This window comes from Nannobrachium achirus (genome assembly GCF_963921795.1).
Source record: "Nannobrachium achirus genome assembly, chromosome: 1".
Classification (NCBI taxonomy): Eukaryota; Metazoa; Chordata; class Actinopteri; order Myctophiformes; family Myctophidae; genus Nannobrachium; species Nannobrachium achirus.
The window spans coordinates 79,551,738-79,569,006 of NC_137810.1; the positions used below are offsets into that span (position 1 = coordinate 79,551,738).

At 44.3% G+C, this 17,269-nt stretch overlaps 1 protein-coding gene across 1 annotated transcript in view; it reads left to right on the top strand.

Annotated features, from left to right (window-relative positions):
* szt2 (SZT2 subunit of KICSTOR complex) overlaps window positions 1–17,269 on the top strand; it is a 181,862-nt gene that overhangs the window by 8,236 nt on the left and 156,357 nt on the right. Inside the window, 7 exon segments of the mRNA XM_080734234.1 lie at window positions 1,413–1,583; window positions 1,801–1,923; window positions 8,220–8,379; window positions 10,106–10,212; window positions 11,169–11,379; window positions 12,847–13,017; window positions 15,214–15,445. Coding sequence (XP_080590360.1) covers window positions 1,413–1,583; window positions 1,801–1,923; window positions 8,220–8,379; window positions 10,106–10,212; window positions 11,169–11,379; window positions 12,847–13,017; window positions 15,214–15,445 — 1,175 coding nt within the window.

Consider the following 17,269-nt stretch of genomic DNA (forward strand, 5'->3'; position numbering starts at 1 on the left):
AGAGATCTTGAAATTGTGTGAATGTCATCCTCTGTGGGGGGTATTTATATGCAAATATCGTGGCCAATGGCATTGTAATACTAAACAATAGGATTTAATGGTTATGTTAAAGTGAAAAAAGAAGAGGAAAACTAATTATTTTTCCTTTTTTTTTAATGAAATATAAATGTTGCCAAAAAGCATTGCTGGGCCTTGCAGGGTTAAGCTTATTATTGTCACTCATCTGCAATGCGACGCATTGTGAGCTTTTAGATCTGCTCTTTCCACTACTTTTGAAACGTGTTTGAACGTGTATGAACATTTCTCAACATGGAAATGACCAAACGCAGGGTTTCCTGCAGCACTTTATTGGCCAGGGGGGCCCCCCTGGCCTAAAATCTGTAGCACCTGGCCAAGAGACAAGAGTCAACCTCTCCTTTTATGTTGAGGGCAAAAATAAGAATTAGTATAAAATAAGGGAATTAATTTAGTTGTGTTTTCCGTCATCATGGGCACATTCATGTGTTTTTATAGGGCAAAAATAAATATTAAAAATTAAGTGAATTAATTACTCGAATTAATTAATTATCAAAAAATTTCGATGAGTTCCCCCCCTGGTCAAGACTTTTTCCTGCAGGAAACCCTGAAAAAAAAATAGCCAATCTACAAACTACAAGATTGCGACCGTCAGGTCGCACTTACTATCAAAACCTCCACCGGCTGTCTGTCCGTCTGTCCGTCCGTCACCGTCACACGTCACACTTTTGCCCTGCTCATATCTCCGCAACCGTTGCCCCGATCCATGCCAAATTTGGCACACCCATCAATTCTCACATGGCCCTCTTCTAGCGCCACCATGAGGCCGATTCTTGCAAAACACATTTTTGGACACTGCTCCTACAATTTTTGCCCTAAAATCACGCAAATCGGTACACAGTATGTCTACACTCATCTCATCAACATGGATATGTCCCATTTAGCTTCACCTTCAGGCCGATTTTTTAAAACACATTTTTGGACACTACTCCTACAGATTTTGCCCTAAAATCATGCAAATTGCTACACAGTATGTCTACACTCATGTCATCAAAATGGATCTGTCCCATATAGCGCCACCATCAGGCCGACTTTTTCAAACACATTTTTAGACACTACTCCTACAGATTTTGGCCTAAAATCACGCAAATCGGTACACAGTATGTCTACACTCATCTCATCAACATGGATCTGTCCCATATAGCGCCACCATCAGGACGATTTTTACAAACACATTTGTAGAGTCTTACTGGTATAAAAACAGAGACATAAAGTTTCTATCACACAACGATTTGGAGGACCCCCTAGGGGTCCCGGACCCCCTGTTGAAGACCCTTGGTCTATACCTTTTGGAATTTAGCAGTACTTTGTGTGTTTGTTGTTGTTTATTCCCCCAGGACGACAGCACGGGGGAGATGATCTTTGACGAGGTGTTCCACGCCCTGTCCCGGTGTCTGGCGGGCCTGGCCCGGCCCTTCAAAGTCCCCGGCACCGACCAGGTCTTCCAGCCCAAGATCTTCATCACCATCCTGGCCTACTCCTCCATCATCGGCCTCAGCTCTCACCAGGTAGGCCCCCCCCCCCAGTCTAATGAGCTTTAGGGACACCCTGTTTGATAACCCGTAACTAATGTAAAAATCCTCAGTGTTAATTTAACTCTTGAGTGTACAAATGGTGCAGGGCTGTAATGACAGGTTGTCTCCACTAGGTGCTGGTTCAGGGCTGTAATGACAGGTTGTCTCCACTAGGTGCTACAGTGCTGTAATGACAGGTTGTGTCCACTAGGTGCTGGTGCAGGGCTGCCAGCTGAACTGTGTGGACTTGGACCAGTTCTTACATCACATCTACCAACAGCTCAGGACGGTGGAGAACAACATTGCCGAGGTGCTCCAGCAGCAGCACACACACGTGAGTCCGTTCAACTACATTTTCAATTCAAAGGAGCTTTATTGGCTTTTTGAAACAATCGCAATAAACATTGAGCTTTTTGAAACAAATAGCCCATAGCGGAAACAAGTTTGCCTGGCTCCAGCCCATAGACCCGCTCACTCTCTGAGCGGACTGCTTTTCTTGGTCTGGTGTTGTAATTTGAACCTAGAGTTTCTTCGGTACCAGCAGGTACCAGTTAATGTGTTAACATGAAATCGCGCACACACGTTCCCACTAGGGCTAGGCCGAGGAAGAAATGCCACTTCAAATGTTTGAAATCAGCCTCATGGTGGCACTATAACTATTTATGGTTTTACCTATACCTCCACTGATCAGTTTCAAACTTTGTAAGCGCACTCCCTATAGGCCAAGGAAAAACCCTTTCCTTGTATTTTTCACATCAGCCTTTTATAGCGCCACCAGGAGGCCGACTTATGTAAGACACATTTTTGGATATTACTCTTCCAGATTTTACCCAAAATTAACACAAATCAGTACACAGTATCTCTACAGTCATATGATCAAGACGGATCTGTCCCGTATTAAATATTCAATCCTGATTGGCTAAGATTGGCCTCCAAACTTTGCAGGATTGATCCGTTTTGAAGAAAATGCCTCAAATCAAACACAGCGTGCAATTGTAATGAAATTGTGCACGCACATTCGCAAAAGGCCAAGGAAGAAATTACGGTACACTACAAAATGTTCAAATCAGCCTCATGGTGGCGCCATGAAAGGTCTAAGATTGGTGAAGAACACATGCCACCCTTTTTACATTTAGTCAGGTTCACTACGTTAATAAAGGTTTATTCGTTGGAATTTTTTGGAGATTTGTAAAACTATACATTTTTGAAATCTTCAGAGCATGGGGAATCCAAAAATCTTTGTTGCCATTTGCACAGACACCTGCAAAGCTGCCATTTTGGACGTTCAAAATGGCCGACATAAAATACATCATCTGTGCTATCTTGGCTTCTAGACAACCTAGAAACGTAATTAAACATGCCAATCCTATGTTTTCTGGGTCAAGGAATCGAATGAGTGAATGATGGATGTAAAATGTTCTGGACCCCCACCCCCTTTCTGGGGGTTATCTATTTTGGGACCTCCCAGAACAGTACGCCAGCCAGTTAATGTCCGATTTCCGTAATATTAGAGTTGTTTTGTAGGTTTTAAAACATCCTAGTTCATTTATTAGACTTTTAAAGCAGACAGAATGACTTTTGGTTGGGGTCTTTCCTCACCTGGGACCCCCCAGACAGATCCCTGAGCCTATCTCCTTACTAATTCAAGCCCAGCCTCATGCTGCCGTTTAAGCATGTCATTGATAGACTCTCACACGACTACTTCTACACATTCCTCCTTTCACACATACATCGCTGCATTTCCCCCCTACATTCCTAGCTGCTTTCCCTGAACGTATTGTAATTGCACGATGTACAATTAAACAAAACAATAATGTAATGCTATGACGCAAATTACATCATAGTACATCCATTATAAACCTTCCGGCCGAAACACATACTTACAAATAGTTCCACGCACGGCGCAGTGTACTTTGAGTGTAGTAGGCCTACTGTGTCCCCTGGTGGCAGGGAGAGTGTAGTGCAGACATTATGATCTTTCCCAGTACGGGACAGAGAGAGGGGGCCACCAGAGAGAGAAGCCCCTGATACACGTAGCAATTTAACCAGCAACGACCAGAGGCGTCAATTGGGTATGGCAACTTCCATACCTTGGCTAAAGGGGGGAAAAAATAAAATGTTCTTCTTAAAATAAATTCATGCCTGTTGATAAGGTATGGCAACATGACTGGTGCCAGTTGACGCCTCTGGTCATTGCTGGTTGATATTGATGAAAATATTGCCACATGTATCAGGGGCTAGAGAGAGAGAGAGAGAGAGCAAAGTAACAACACACTATATATTAAATTTCCTCTGTCTGTCTGTTCGTTTGTCTTTTTGCTGATATTGCCAGAAACACTACTACTTTAAAACAGTTCTGTGTCTTCAATGACTATGATCAAATATGAGCGCCCGTTAGGGCGCGATTTCTAGATATGAGCGGCCGCGCCAGCGGCCGCGAATCTCTAGTCTCAGTAATCGCTCTGCTCCTGCTCCAGAACAATGTTAAATTAGATCATAATTGAAGCATAAAATTTGTTGTAGCTGGTCTCTGAAAACAAAAATGAGTAGTAGCAAATACCAGAGGTCTTCCTCTGGGGGTTCGGGACCCCTGCTGGGTCCTCAGAGTTACTACAGGGGGCCCGGCAAATCTTGAGGGATCTTTTTTTTTATTATTTTTACATTTGAAACTGAAACTTTGAATATTTTTATGTATCCTGGGTTTATTGCGACCATAGGTCGAAGTTTATGACCATAGGTCGCAGTTTACTATAAGAACCGTGACATCTTGACCGTATCTGTCTGTCTGGACGGGCAACGCTTGTCTTTTTTGTTGATTGACTCTCACACTCTGACATCCCGCTTTGACATCACTGTGATGTCAGGGGAACCAAATCCCCTTTATGCCCATACATGGAGATCCCTGTGATGCCAGGGGAACCAAATCCCTTTTATGGACAACTAGGTAGTCATCTGGCAACAGCTCACAGCTGTGAAGCCGGGAGGAGTTCAGATTGACAATCAGGTTCACGGGAGGGGAGGGCGCGAGCAAAGTGTGGTAGAACAGGGGAAGGGCAAGGGCCAGACCCAGAATTTGACTTAATGAAGGTATTGCAACTTCTCACTTTGGGCACGCAGAACAACGTGTCCATTTATTGCACTGCACTCACACTGACAACACAACACAACACAACACAACACAACACAACACAACACAACGCACGCGCACACACACACACACACACACACACACACACACACACACACACACACACACACACACACACACACACACACACACACACACACACACACACCTCTTTGTTATTGTCACCCCAAAACCCTCACCTCTTAAAGAGCCCATGGTCAATTATGCCCAAAAAGATTTACTACAATGCAGTTATTTCAGACATGCAGGATCTATTTGTCTTCATCATTGTCATCTTCAATTTCCTAATGACTTGATCATCATCATCAGGCTTCAAGTAGGCATTGACCCATGTCTTTTTGGAGATTCTAACAAATGCTCTTCCCCAGCCAGCACCAGAAACATTGTGTAGGCCAAGGAACCCTTGACATGTGTGACATCCAATAACTTGAACTCGCTCGAATATATCTATTTCCATTTATTTTGTACCTTTGACTGTTGCACATTTCAGTGACTGTTGCACATTTCATTAACAGCAGGAGGACATCGGTGTCGGGTGATCAAACACCTATGTCTTGCAAAGCACCATAAGCCACAGAGGCAAGGACTTGATGAGTAATCAGGGTATCAGCCTCTTCATGTGTGTGGTAGGGGAAGGGCAAGGGCCAGACTTCATGGTATTGTATTATGATGCCTACTTTTTGATACCTGACAAATTGCCCCAAGCTTCAATCGAATAAAATAGATGGCATTTAGAGAGTGGAGGGTATGTTCCAGTCAGGTGTCTTGCCCTCCCTGCTCCAAAGGCAGTACTTGTACTACTTGAGCTCATCAAATGTTGAGCAGGTTGCACTCCTCCCTGCAAATGCTATGGTGGAGACTGTCAACACAATTAGGGAGGACATGTATTGTAGTGAATCTCTTTGGGCATAATTGACCATGAGCTCTTTAAGAGGATAGGGTGCAGGTTTTGGGGTGACGATTAACAAAGAGGTGTGTGTGTGTGTGTGTGTGCAGGCAATTTTAAGGGGTGTCCTAGGGTGCACGTGCAACCCCTGGCCGCCAGGCGGCCATTTTGATTTTTTTTTTTTGTAATGTAACTTTACATCCACTCAGACCGAATACAACAACACCCCCTAGTGGTAGTGATAGAGGCTGGCAGCTCCAGGCAGCCCCCCCCTCCCCTCCTGATGTGATGTCATATCCACGCGCCAGTATTGAAATTGAAAACAACATCTGTTAAAAATAAAGCATGGAGTTCGAGCTCTTCACTACTATGGACGTGACTACCGGTAGATATTATAATATAGCTGCTTGCCCTGAAACATCACATGGAGAGGATCATTTTGTACCTGACTTTCCTCTACAAAACACAGACCTCAGGCTCTATCAGCCAGGACTTTTGTCTCACTGTGCGTGACTGAACCATTTCCTCCTGACCAGCCCAAGGTAAGACTAAGACAGTCAGATCATGCTTTTATAAACCCTATTATATTAAGCCCAAAATGGTTCTGCCGCCGTGTAGAACCGAACACAGCAGCGGATTATTACCGATGTGATATTCTGTATAGAACACTGGACACACTCATACAACAGCTTGAGGGGCGCTTTTCTGAAAACGATTTTCATATCCTCCAGTGTCTTGCTGATGTTGTAACCTCAGATAGCCCTTCAGAAAAAAGTGTGACAGACGTATGTCAAACATACACTCTTGATGCAGATGTTCTGAAAGCTGAAATCTCTGTAATGACTTCCATGTGTACAGGGAAGAGAATGTGCGCAAAAAAAAAGAAATGGAGGACACGACACTGTTTGAAAAGAAACTTGCTTTTTTTCAAGAGAAGGGAATGCATAATTCTGATTCATTTGGTACATTAAAACACGTCTACACACTGTACCTCACCATACCAGTTACGAGTGCTTCAGCTGAGCGCAGTTTCTCTACTTTGAGACAACTAAAAACGTATTTACGGACAACCATGACTGATAAAAGAGTGTCAGATATAGGCATTTTACAGATTGAGAAAATACACGAAATTAAAGTGCAGAAAATAATTGAAAGGTTTGCAAGTGTCAAAACCCGGAGGCTGCAGTTCATTGTGTAATAAGGATGTGTCTACTATTTGTTTTTGTGAAATGCTTATTTGACACTGTAAATGACTGCTTGATTGCTTGATGAATGATGATTAACTTGATGTTTGGCTTTGCTGCCTCTGTCTGCAAAATAAGTAAATACATCCTATACTAGACATGCTCATGGTGTCTAGAAAAAGAAGCACCTGTTTTACACTTTTTTTGTTTATATTGTGTTACATTTGGGTACAAAATTAACTGCAGAAATCCGCTAAAACAACATTACAAAACCGCTAATATCCGCAATTTTCCTGTGTGTGTGTGTGTGTGTGTGTGTGTGTGTGTGTGTGTGTGTGTGTGTGTGTGTGTGTGTGTGTGTGTGTGTGTGTGTGTGTGTGTGTGTGTGTGTGTGTGTGTGTGTGTGTGTGTGTGTGTGTGTCAGTGAGAGTGCAGTGCAATAAATGGACACGTTAGTCTGCACGCCCAAAGTGAGAAGTTACAATACCTTAATTCTTGCAATCCCTGCAGTAACAGCTGTCAACCATAACTGTCTAACAATGTTATAAATAATACTGAGAATACTAATAAATCATCGAAGTACAATACATAAACCCAGGATACATAAAACAACGTTTCAAATGTAAAAAAGAAAAAAGAAAATCCTTTCCCATCAAGATTTGGCGGGCCAACTGTAGTAACTCTGAGGACCCCCCAGGGGTCCCGGACCCCCTGAGGAAGACCCCTGGTATTTTGCCTACTCATTTTTGTTTTCAGAGCCCAGCTACAACAACTTTTATGTTTCAATTATGATCTAATTTAACATTGTTCTGGAGCAGAGCGATTACTGAGATAGGCTCAGGGGCCTGTCTGGGGAAAGACCCCAACCAAAGGTCAGAAAGGTTATTCTGGCCGTTTTAAAAGTCTAATAAATGAACTCAGGATGTTTTAAAACGTACAAAACAACTCTAATATTATGAAAATCAGACATTAACTGGCTGGCGTACTGTTCTGGGAGGTCCCAAAATAGATAACCCCCAGAAAGGGGGTGGGGGTCCGGAACATTTTACACCCATCATTTACTCAGTCTATTCCTTGACCCAGAAAACATAGGATTGGCATGTTTAAATAGGTTTCTAGGTTGCCTAGAAGCCAAGATGGCACAAATTATGTATTTTATGTCAGCCATTTTGAACGTCCAAAATGGCGGCTTTGCATGTGTCTGTGCAAATGGCAACAAAGATTTTTGGATTCCCCATGCTCTGAATATTCCAAAAATGTATAGTTTTACTAATCTCCCAAAAAATCCAACAAAAATACATAGTGGACCTGACTAATTGGCCTATTATAGCACCACCAGGACACGTGGCTGGTGGAGACCTGTGCTCGGAAGAGCACTTCTTCTAGTTTAACATGTTCTCTCTCCTCCGCAGTCTGAGAGGCCTGTGCTAAGCTCCTCCCACACCGAGGAGGGGCCGCCACCCCCCCAGAGGAAGCAGGGCGTCACCATGGCGACGGCGGACGTGGGCCTGGTCAGCATGGTGCGGCAGGGCATCCTGGCCCTGCAGCTGCTGCCCCCCAACTCCAGCGCAGGTGACCCTCTCTCTACTGCAGTCAGGGGCGTCACAAGGGGGGGAGAAGTGGGACTGAGTTACTAGGGCCCAAAGGTGGAGGGGCCTGGGATTATTGCGACCTGACTGTTACTGTCAAAACCTCCACCGCCTGTCTGTCTGTCCGTCAGTCTGTCTGTCACATCACGTCACACTTTTGCCCTACTCATATCTCCGCCGTCGTCGCTCCTATCCATGTGAAATTTTCCACACACACTCCTTGTCTGCCAATCCACAACCTCCACCCTTCCAGGGACCCCCGCAGCTCCAGGGACCCCCGCAGCTCCAGGGACCCCCGCCAAAAAGCAAAAAAAATACAAAATGACATCGTTGCTCCTATCCATGTGAAATTTTCCACACACAATCCTTGTCTGCCAATCCACAACCTCCACCCTTCCAGGGACCCCCGCCAAAAAGCTAAAAAACAACCAAATGACGCCCCCAAATCGGCTGCTCACTGCGTTGCTATGCCACAGACAAAGAGATGTCTACACACATCTCATCAACATGGATCTCCTCTTTTCTCACATGCTCCTCTTCTAGCGCCACCATGTGGCCGGTTCTTGCAAAACACATTTACGGACACAGATTCTACAATTTGTTCCCTAAAATCACGCAAATCGGTACATGGTATGTCTACACTCATCTCATCAACATGGATCTGTCCCATATAGCGCCACCATCAGGCCCATTTATTTTAACACATTTTTTGACCTAAAATCGCGCAGGGCCTGACGGTCACTTATCTCCCGATAGAGGGTGTACACATCCACCTGGACCCGCCCCCTCATCTAGACTGAGTGGCAAAACATTGAGCAGCATGGAGCACTGGAGTTTGGAAGTGCTAGTTGCAAATCACTCAAAGGCCCTGCATACCACCTGTTTATAATTTGCACATAATGCAGGAGGCAGCAGGATGTTGTTTTGTTGAAAACGAGTGCTTCCAAACTCTGACACTTGGAAAAATAAAAACCTGCACAGAATGTCTTGACAGAAAGTAGCTCATAACATGCCTATGGTGGATTTTTATGAAACAAAAACTTTGCAGATAGAAAGAGGATAATTCAAGCTTTCAGTACAGCCGCAATGTTGGTGAGTTAACTTTGTTTAATACAATCAGATAGGAGTTTTCTGTTAGGATGTATGGGCTGTCAATGGCAGAAATTAGTTTTTTGCCACTCAGTAGGCGTGTTCCTACATAACTTCCAGCAACAGTGATGTCACGCGCATACCCTCTATTAGGGAGTCTTACTGGTTTTATACTTTAGCTATTGAAAAATAGCAGATATACAAGCTTTGTTTTTGGGCTTTTTATGCCTTTATTTGACAGGACAGTAGACCGACAGGAAATGGGGAGAGAGCTAGGGAATGATATGTGGCAAAGGTCGACCAGATCGGGAATCGAACTGGCGACGCCAGCAGGCATCTCAACCTAGTATGTGGTATGCGCCTTGACCACCAGGCCAGCGAGCTTGTATTTTTAAGTGAACATTTGTAACTCAAATTTATCTGCTATTTTTCAATAGTTAAAGTACACAGGGCCCAGAATTTGGTGCGACATCCCTGCCTGCAGTAGTTCTCAACCAAATTAATTTTGGGGGGCCCCAGATGATTTATGACACACGTCCACGACACACAAAGCTAAAATGTGGGAGCGCTTCACTTCACTGCTCCTAAAACAACAAAAAACCCTTCTTGTCTTTCCACAGGTATAATCATCATCACAGATGGAGTGACCAGTGTGCCCGATGTCGCCGTCTGTGAGACTCTGTTGAATCAACTCAGAAGTGGAACCATCGCCTGCTCCTTTGTGCAGGTACAGTGCAGTGGTGGGGAAAAAGAACACGCGATAATTTCAGTGAACAAACAATTTTTTTTTCGCAGTTACTAAAGCCTCCAACTCTGTCCGTCTGTCACACTGCTTAAGGCCCTATCATAGCACAGTCTGCGGTGATAAGCCATCACCGCGGTGTAAAACTACAACATTATGTAATTCGCCACGGTGAAGGGCTATCGTCGCGAACCCCCACATCTCTCCTCTGTTTTTACCTTCAGACATCTCCCCATCACCCCGTTCACTGATTGATCGATCAGTTTGCCCCCTGGTTTCAGAGGCACAGAGGCATCATAGTCACGGTGATAGGACTTCACCGTGACTATGATGGCCTCCACTTGTTATCTCATTTTTAGGTGATAACCTATCACCTAAAAGTTGAGGTGATCGCCCTTCACCTCGGACTATGACAAAGCCTTTAGAGTCAGCTGTGTCTGCTTTCCGCTGCTCAGTCAGCTGTGTCTGTTTGGGGGGAACCTCTGTCAGAACAGTTCATTCCATCCAACAGATGGCACTGTTTTATTTATTTTTTAAACTACCCAAAACTCTGGAAACTCGGGCCTGGACATATAGGATAATTCGGGAAACTCGTGGTAAAGCAGTCAATGAGTTAAGGACTTTTTAAAACCTCTAAAATGACAAATTAAACATTGGCCAAATTGTCAAATATTAGAGACATAAATTGTGAAAATAGCAGATCTACATGCTCACAACGCATGTAGATCGGCATGTGGACGCCTCGCAACCCTAACCCTTTTCACAATAGAACCGTGTTATACAAAATGTAATGCCTCAACTCTTAGTGCTCGCCTGGGGGTCCCCAGTTTCGGGGGTCACGGCCTGAAAAGGTTGTGGACCACTGCTTTACTTGTCTGTGTGCGTGCGCGTGTGTGTGTGTGTGTGTGTGTGTGTGTGTGTGTGTGTGTGTGTGTGGCTAGGTGGGCGGGGCGTACAGCTTTGACTGCAGCCTGGGCTACATCCCCAACGTGGAGCTGATGAAGTTCATCTCTCTGGCTACGTTCGGCTCCTACCTGCCCAGCTGTCCTGACCCTGACCTGCACTGCACCGAGCTCAACACCTACCACAAGGCCTTCCTCACCTACTCCTTCCTGCGCACCACCGACGCCATGCACTCTGAATACTACAGCGGTTAGTAACACTACGTCTATCACAAAGCCTTCCTCACATAATACTACAGCGGTTAGTAACACTACGTCTATCACAAAGCCTTCCTCACATAATACTACAGCGGTTAGTAACACTACGTCTATCACAAAGCCTTCCTCACATAATACTACAGCGGTTAGTAACACTACGTCTATCACAAAGCCTTCCTCACATAATACTACAGCGGTTAGTAACACTACGTCTATCACAAAGCCTTCCTCACATAATACTACAGCGGTTAGTAACACTACGTCTATCACAAAGCCTTCCTCACATAATACTACAGCGGTTAGTAACACTACGCTTGGATAGAACAATATGCGTCGATATATACAATAGTGTGGCTCAATTGACTGGAAAAATAGCGCCTGTCCAACTGCTTATTTCATGAACTCATCTTCCAAGAATCACATTTTATCAGTGAATGGAAACAGGCAAGATCTGCATTTTCTTTTTTCGACTTAATGATGATTCGCTTCCTATTTTCGAATATGCTTTATGGAAACGCAACTAGGGTTTACCAAATGAGTCAGTGAGAGCCAGTTGTGTCTGTGTCTCTCTCTCACACACACACACACACACACACACACACACACACACACACACACACACACACACACACACACACACACACACACACAGTCATGTGATTGACAAAGCGCAGAGAAGCCAAACTAAGTGTGACTCCATAGCTCTGGCGGTCTGGCTTATGTAAGCAGTCTCCTCATATCTCGTCTGCTGCAGTATTAATTACTTAATCAAAAATCTGTGGAGATCAGAGCTTTCTGCCCGACAGCAACGCTAATTAACCCATTCAGGCCTAGAATTATTGAATGCTTTAACCAGTGAAAAATAGCAGATATACAAGCTCACAGCGCGGCACCGAGTGCCGCGCTGCGAGCTTGTAGATCTGCTATTTTTGAAAAAGTCGTGAAAATGTGTGCAAATCTTTGACTATATGTATTTTCAAAGGGAACGTTTGTAACTCAAATTTTGCTTCTGGGTGGTCCCTGGAACTAGATATTTTGAGATGGGGGGTCCGTGGCCGAATAAATATCATTTTGGGGGTCCTTCACATGAAAAATGATGAGAACCACTGACATAGTAGTCTCTCGAGAACAGACTTAACTGAGCTCCAGTGAAGTGAAAAGGACCTTTTCTTTGACGATGGCTGGCCAGATTGCTGACATACAAACATTGGGTTTTTCAAAAGGATTCAAAAGACACTTATAGAATTGGGTCAAAATTCAAATTTTCACGATTTTTCAAAAATAGCAGATCTACAAGCTCGCAGCGCGGCACTCGGCGCCGCGCTGTGAGCTTGTATATCTGCTATTTTTTTTATATTTAAAGCATAAAATATTGCGTCATAATGTGTTCAGGCCTAAATGGGTTGAAAGCAGGATGTAAAAGGCAGCAGTGCAGTGATGTGTGGTGTGTTCTCTCCAGTGGGTCAGCACCAGCTGTTCAACGAGCACCTGGTGTCGGCCAGTGGGAACCCAGCGCTGGTGCTGAGGAGAAAGAAGCACATGGAGAAGGACGTCCACGCCCACCTGGTCAGCGTGGTGTCTGTGCGCCTGAGGGAGGGCTACACCATACGAGAGGTCAACTTCACCAAAGGTACATATTACCCCCCAGCTCCACTACACCATACGAGAGGTCAACTTCACCAAAGGTACATATTACCCCCCAGCTCCACTACACCATACGAGAGGTCAACTTCACCAAAGGTACATGATTATTAACTCAGGGGTCTTCAACGTTTTCAGGCCAAGGACCCCTTAGCTGAGAGAGAGATGAAGCAGGGACCCCCACAATCTGTTCATAGATTCCATATAGTTTCATCGTTTGACAGCACAATCATCAGTGTGTTTTGGATTCATGTCAATTTGTGTTTTCAGATATTTAACCACTTGAACCGCCAATACTTGATAAGCTTGACCTTTCACTCTGTACTTAGTCTGCTCTTTTTTCCCCTCTACTCCAAACCTCTTTGCCGAAAATAGCAGATCTACAAGCTCACAACGCCTCGCAGCGCGAGGCGTTGTGAGCTTGTAGATCTGCTATTTTTGGCTAAAGTTCTCCGAATATGGACGTTAGCGTTCAAGTGGGTAACATTCAAAAAAAGAATCACACAAATATTTGAAGGACCCCCTGTAGTAACTCTGAGGACCCCCTAGGGGTCCCGGACCCCCTGCTGAAGACCTCTGTATTAAATCATTCACTGACGAGCATAGTTAACCAAACTAATAATCACTGCCTGCTATTTTTCGTTTTTCCTTACCTTTTCAAGTAGTCACAGAATATGTTCCTTTTTCCTGGTCGATCACGGTCATGCACACACTTTCTCTGCTTCGGTGACAAAAATAAAATAAAAAGAGTCACTTGGAGTAAGTGTTATTCCCAGTAGAAGAGATAAAAGGAAGTCTAGAAATGGACATTCGAGTGAAAAAATAATTGCTGACGTCAATCTCTAGTTCCTTTTCAGCTGTGATTCCACTTTTTAACACAAGTAACACGCCTTGACGGCGAGAAGCGAACGCCAGGTCGCAAACAACAGAGCTTCTAAATATGGCGCACACACACACGCACGCACGCACGCGCACACACACACACACACACACACACACACCCATGTGAGAGGCCATCAACGACGCTCTGTGTTAGCGTGACCCGTAGACTGACATGGCCTTCTATGTATATTTAAAATGATCAAACCAACAAGGAAACTATTATATAGTTAATGACTAGTGACTGAAATGTATAATCTGCCATTAAATGTAGATAAAACCACTCTATGTTGTCTAAATGTAATGCTCTCGGCGCAGAAATGTAGCGCCCAGAGCCACCATTCACTGGCAATGTTGAGTTTCGTGCATGCGTAGTTCACTCTTCAATCCATGGGCCCGGAGCGGGGGTGAGCAGCCCGCTCTTTAGCGCCGCCCTAGTGGCTCCCTGGAGCTTTTTCAAAAATGTATGAAAATGGAAAAAATATATATTTTTTGTTTTAATATGGTTTCTGTAGGAGGACAGACATGACACAAACATTCTTAACGTTTTCCAATGCTGTATAAATGTGTAGAATACAAAATGTCAACATTCTCTCCAGGATGCGCTGCAGGGAAAATAAACATTTAATCATGAATGCTCATTATGTATTTGTAGCCTACTTAGTCAGCCTTTGTAGCCTACTTAGTTTGATAGTTATCAAAATGACTATCAATACTTCTGATACTTCATTATAAGGCTTATATAAGGCTTTCATTTTTTTACGGCTCCAGACAGATTCGTTTTTTGTTTTTTTGGTCCAATATGACTCTTTCAACATTTTGGGTTGCCGACCCCTGGCCCAAAGCATAGATATACATAAGGGATAACATCTCGCTCAGCAGTCATTATGGAGTGATAGGAGCCCGACAGGTTCTTATGCCACCGACGCGGAGGTGGCATATCAACCTGTCGGACTCCAAGTGCCGGCACCAAGTGCAGCGCTGCGAGCTTGTAGATCTGCTATTTTTTCAAATTCTTTTTTTTTTTTCCTTTTTTTTTTTTTTTGCAAGTCTTTGAATATATCTTTTTAAAAGTGAACATTTAAGGTGGTCCCTGGAACTAAATATTTTGAGATGGGGGTCCACGGCCAAATACATGTAATTTTGGTGGTCCTTGACATGAAAATGTTTGAGAACAATTGACTTAGAAACATGCTTAAAAAAAAAAGACTAGGGTCAAAATTCAGATTTTCACGATTTTTACGCAATAATGTGTACCCATCTGTATCTGAATGGGTTAACGATCAGCTTTCTCTTCTCCTGTTAGGCGGGGCCCAGCTGGAGGTGAAGCTGGTGTTGCTATGGAAGCACAACATGCGCATCGAGTACCTGGCGGTGGCTCCGTGGCCGCTGGACCCGGGCAAGCGGAGCACCCGGGTGGAGGTGACCATGGAGGGAAGCTATGACATCCTGCACGACATCAGCTGCACCCAGCGCAAGCCCATCACCAGCCCCTACCGCACCACTGTCATACGCCGCTTCTGGAACACCCTGCAGAGGTACCCTGTACCCTCTACCCTATACCCTGTACCCTATACCCTATACCCTATACTCTACCTATACCCTACCTATACCCTATACCCTGTACCCTATACCCTAACCTATCTAACTGTACCCAACACAAGCCCATCACCAGCCCCTACCGCACCACTGTCATACGCCGCTTCTGGAACACCCTACAGAGGTACCCTCTACCCTATACCCTGTACCCTATACCCTAACCTATCTAACTGTACCCAACACAAGCCCATCACCAGCCCCTACCGCACCACTGTCATACGCCGCTTCTGGAACACCCTGCAGAGGTACCCTCTACCCTCTACCCCAGGGATGTCAAACATACGGCCCGCGGGCCGGATCCGGCCCGCGAGATGATTCAATCCGGCCCCAGGCTTGTAGAGCATACATTTCTGAGCATTTAGAAAAAAAAGTAAGTCTCTAGCCCATTTCTGTCAAGAGTTATGATTGTTTTAAGAATTAACCTAACTAATGCCTGCTCACTGCAGGCTAGGTTTCTCCCACCAGCTGGCAGTGATTGAGTTGATTGATTGTAATGTTAAGTGACCAACTCTCTCTCTCTCTGAAGATGACAGCATTGCTAGGAATGGGGTGGGGGGTCTGACCTACAATATTCGAACTGTACTCAAAGATTACACATATTAGACATGGAAATTAAGGTTGTTAAGAAAATAACTTATTTAAAAAATATAATAATAATAAAATGTAAAAGTTTTATTATTCAGATATTTTCTGAATATGCCATTATTGATCATTACTTTTATTCTTTTTATTATAAAATACAATAAAAAATAATTATTGTACTGCATCAATAATATTCTTTTTAGCCATTTACACATTTTAGCAGAGACTATCAGGAATTTAATTATTCTATTATCAAATGGTTTATTCTTATTGGCACTTCTTAAAGGAGTAGTTCACCCCCAAAATGCCATGGAGCCAATGGAGACTCATTCCTAAAATAGAAATTTGATTACAATAAATTCATGCCTATTGATTCCGGATGGGGACCCAGATGCATTTGGGTCCCCATCCGGAATTAATGGGGGGAAGTGTACTATTATCAATTTTTTGTCTTAGTAATGCGACAAATAAAATAAAAATATATTATTGAACTCAAGTCTCCATGGCGTGAGTAATCAAAAAAAAAAGAAAGTCGTTTTGGGGATGGGTTAGTGTAACCCGTGCCCGGGTAGCTCAGTCGGTAGAGCTCTCGCCTTTGTACCGCAAGGTCATGGGTTCGATTCCGGGCACCGCCAACTCAGTGTATGAGTAGCACGGCTTGGCAAGTCGTGCGGCAAGTACTGGGAGCTGATGGTAGGTGTGGCGCTCCACCTCAGCAGTCCATCTCCCAGGGGTCTAGCGCATTGTAACGGGGACAGACTCCCGCGTGTTACCGGCTGATACCGACAATAAGCCACTCCCGACCTACTTTTTGGGGATGAACTACTCCTTTAAAAAATAGCTACTGAAAGTAGCTATTTTACTTAATAATGAACACAATTTGTAAAATGATATACTGCTATACTGCTAGCTATAGCAGTGGCTGAGACGACAGGAAGAAAAACAGAGCGAACATGTGCGCGAGTGGGCATGCCATCTGATCCGCGACTGGTTCGGCCCTCATCAAGTCGCCTTTGATCCAATGTGGCCCTCACCCCAAAATGAGTTTGACACCCCTGCTCTACCCTATACCCTGTACCCTATACCCTATACCCTGTACCCTATACCCTGTACCCTGTACCCTATACCCTATACCCTAACCTAAGCTATCTAACTGCACCCAACACAAGCCCATCACCAGC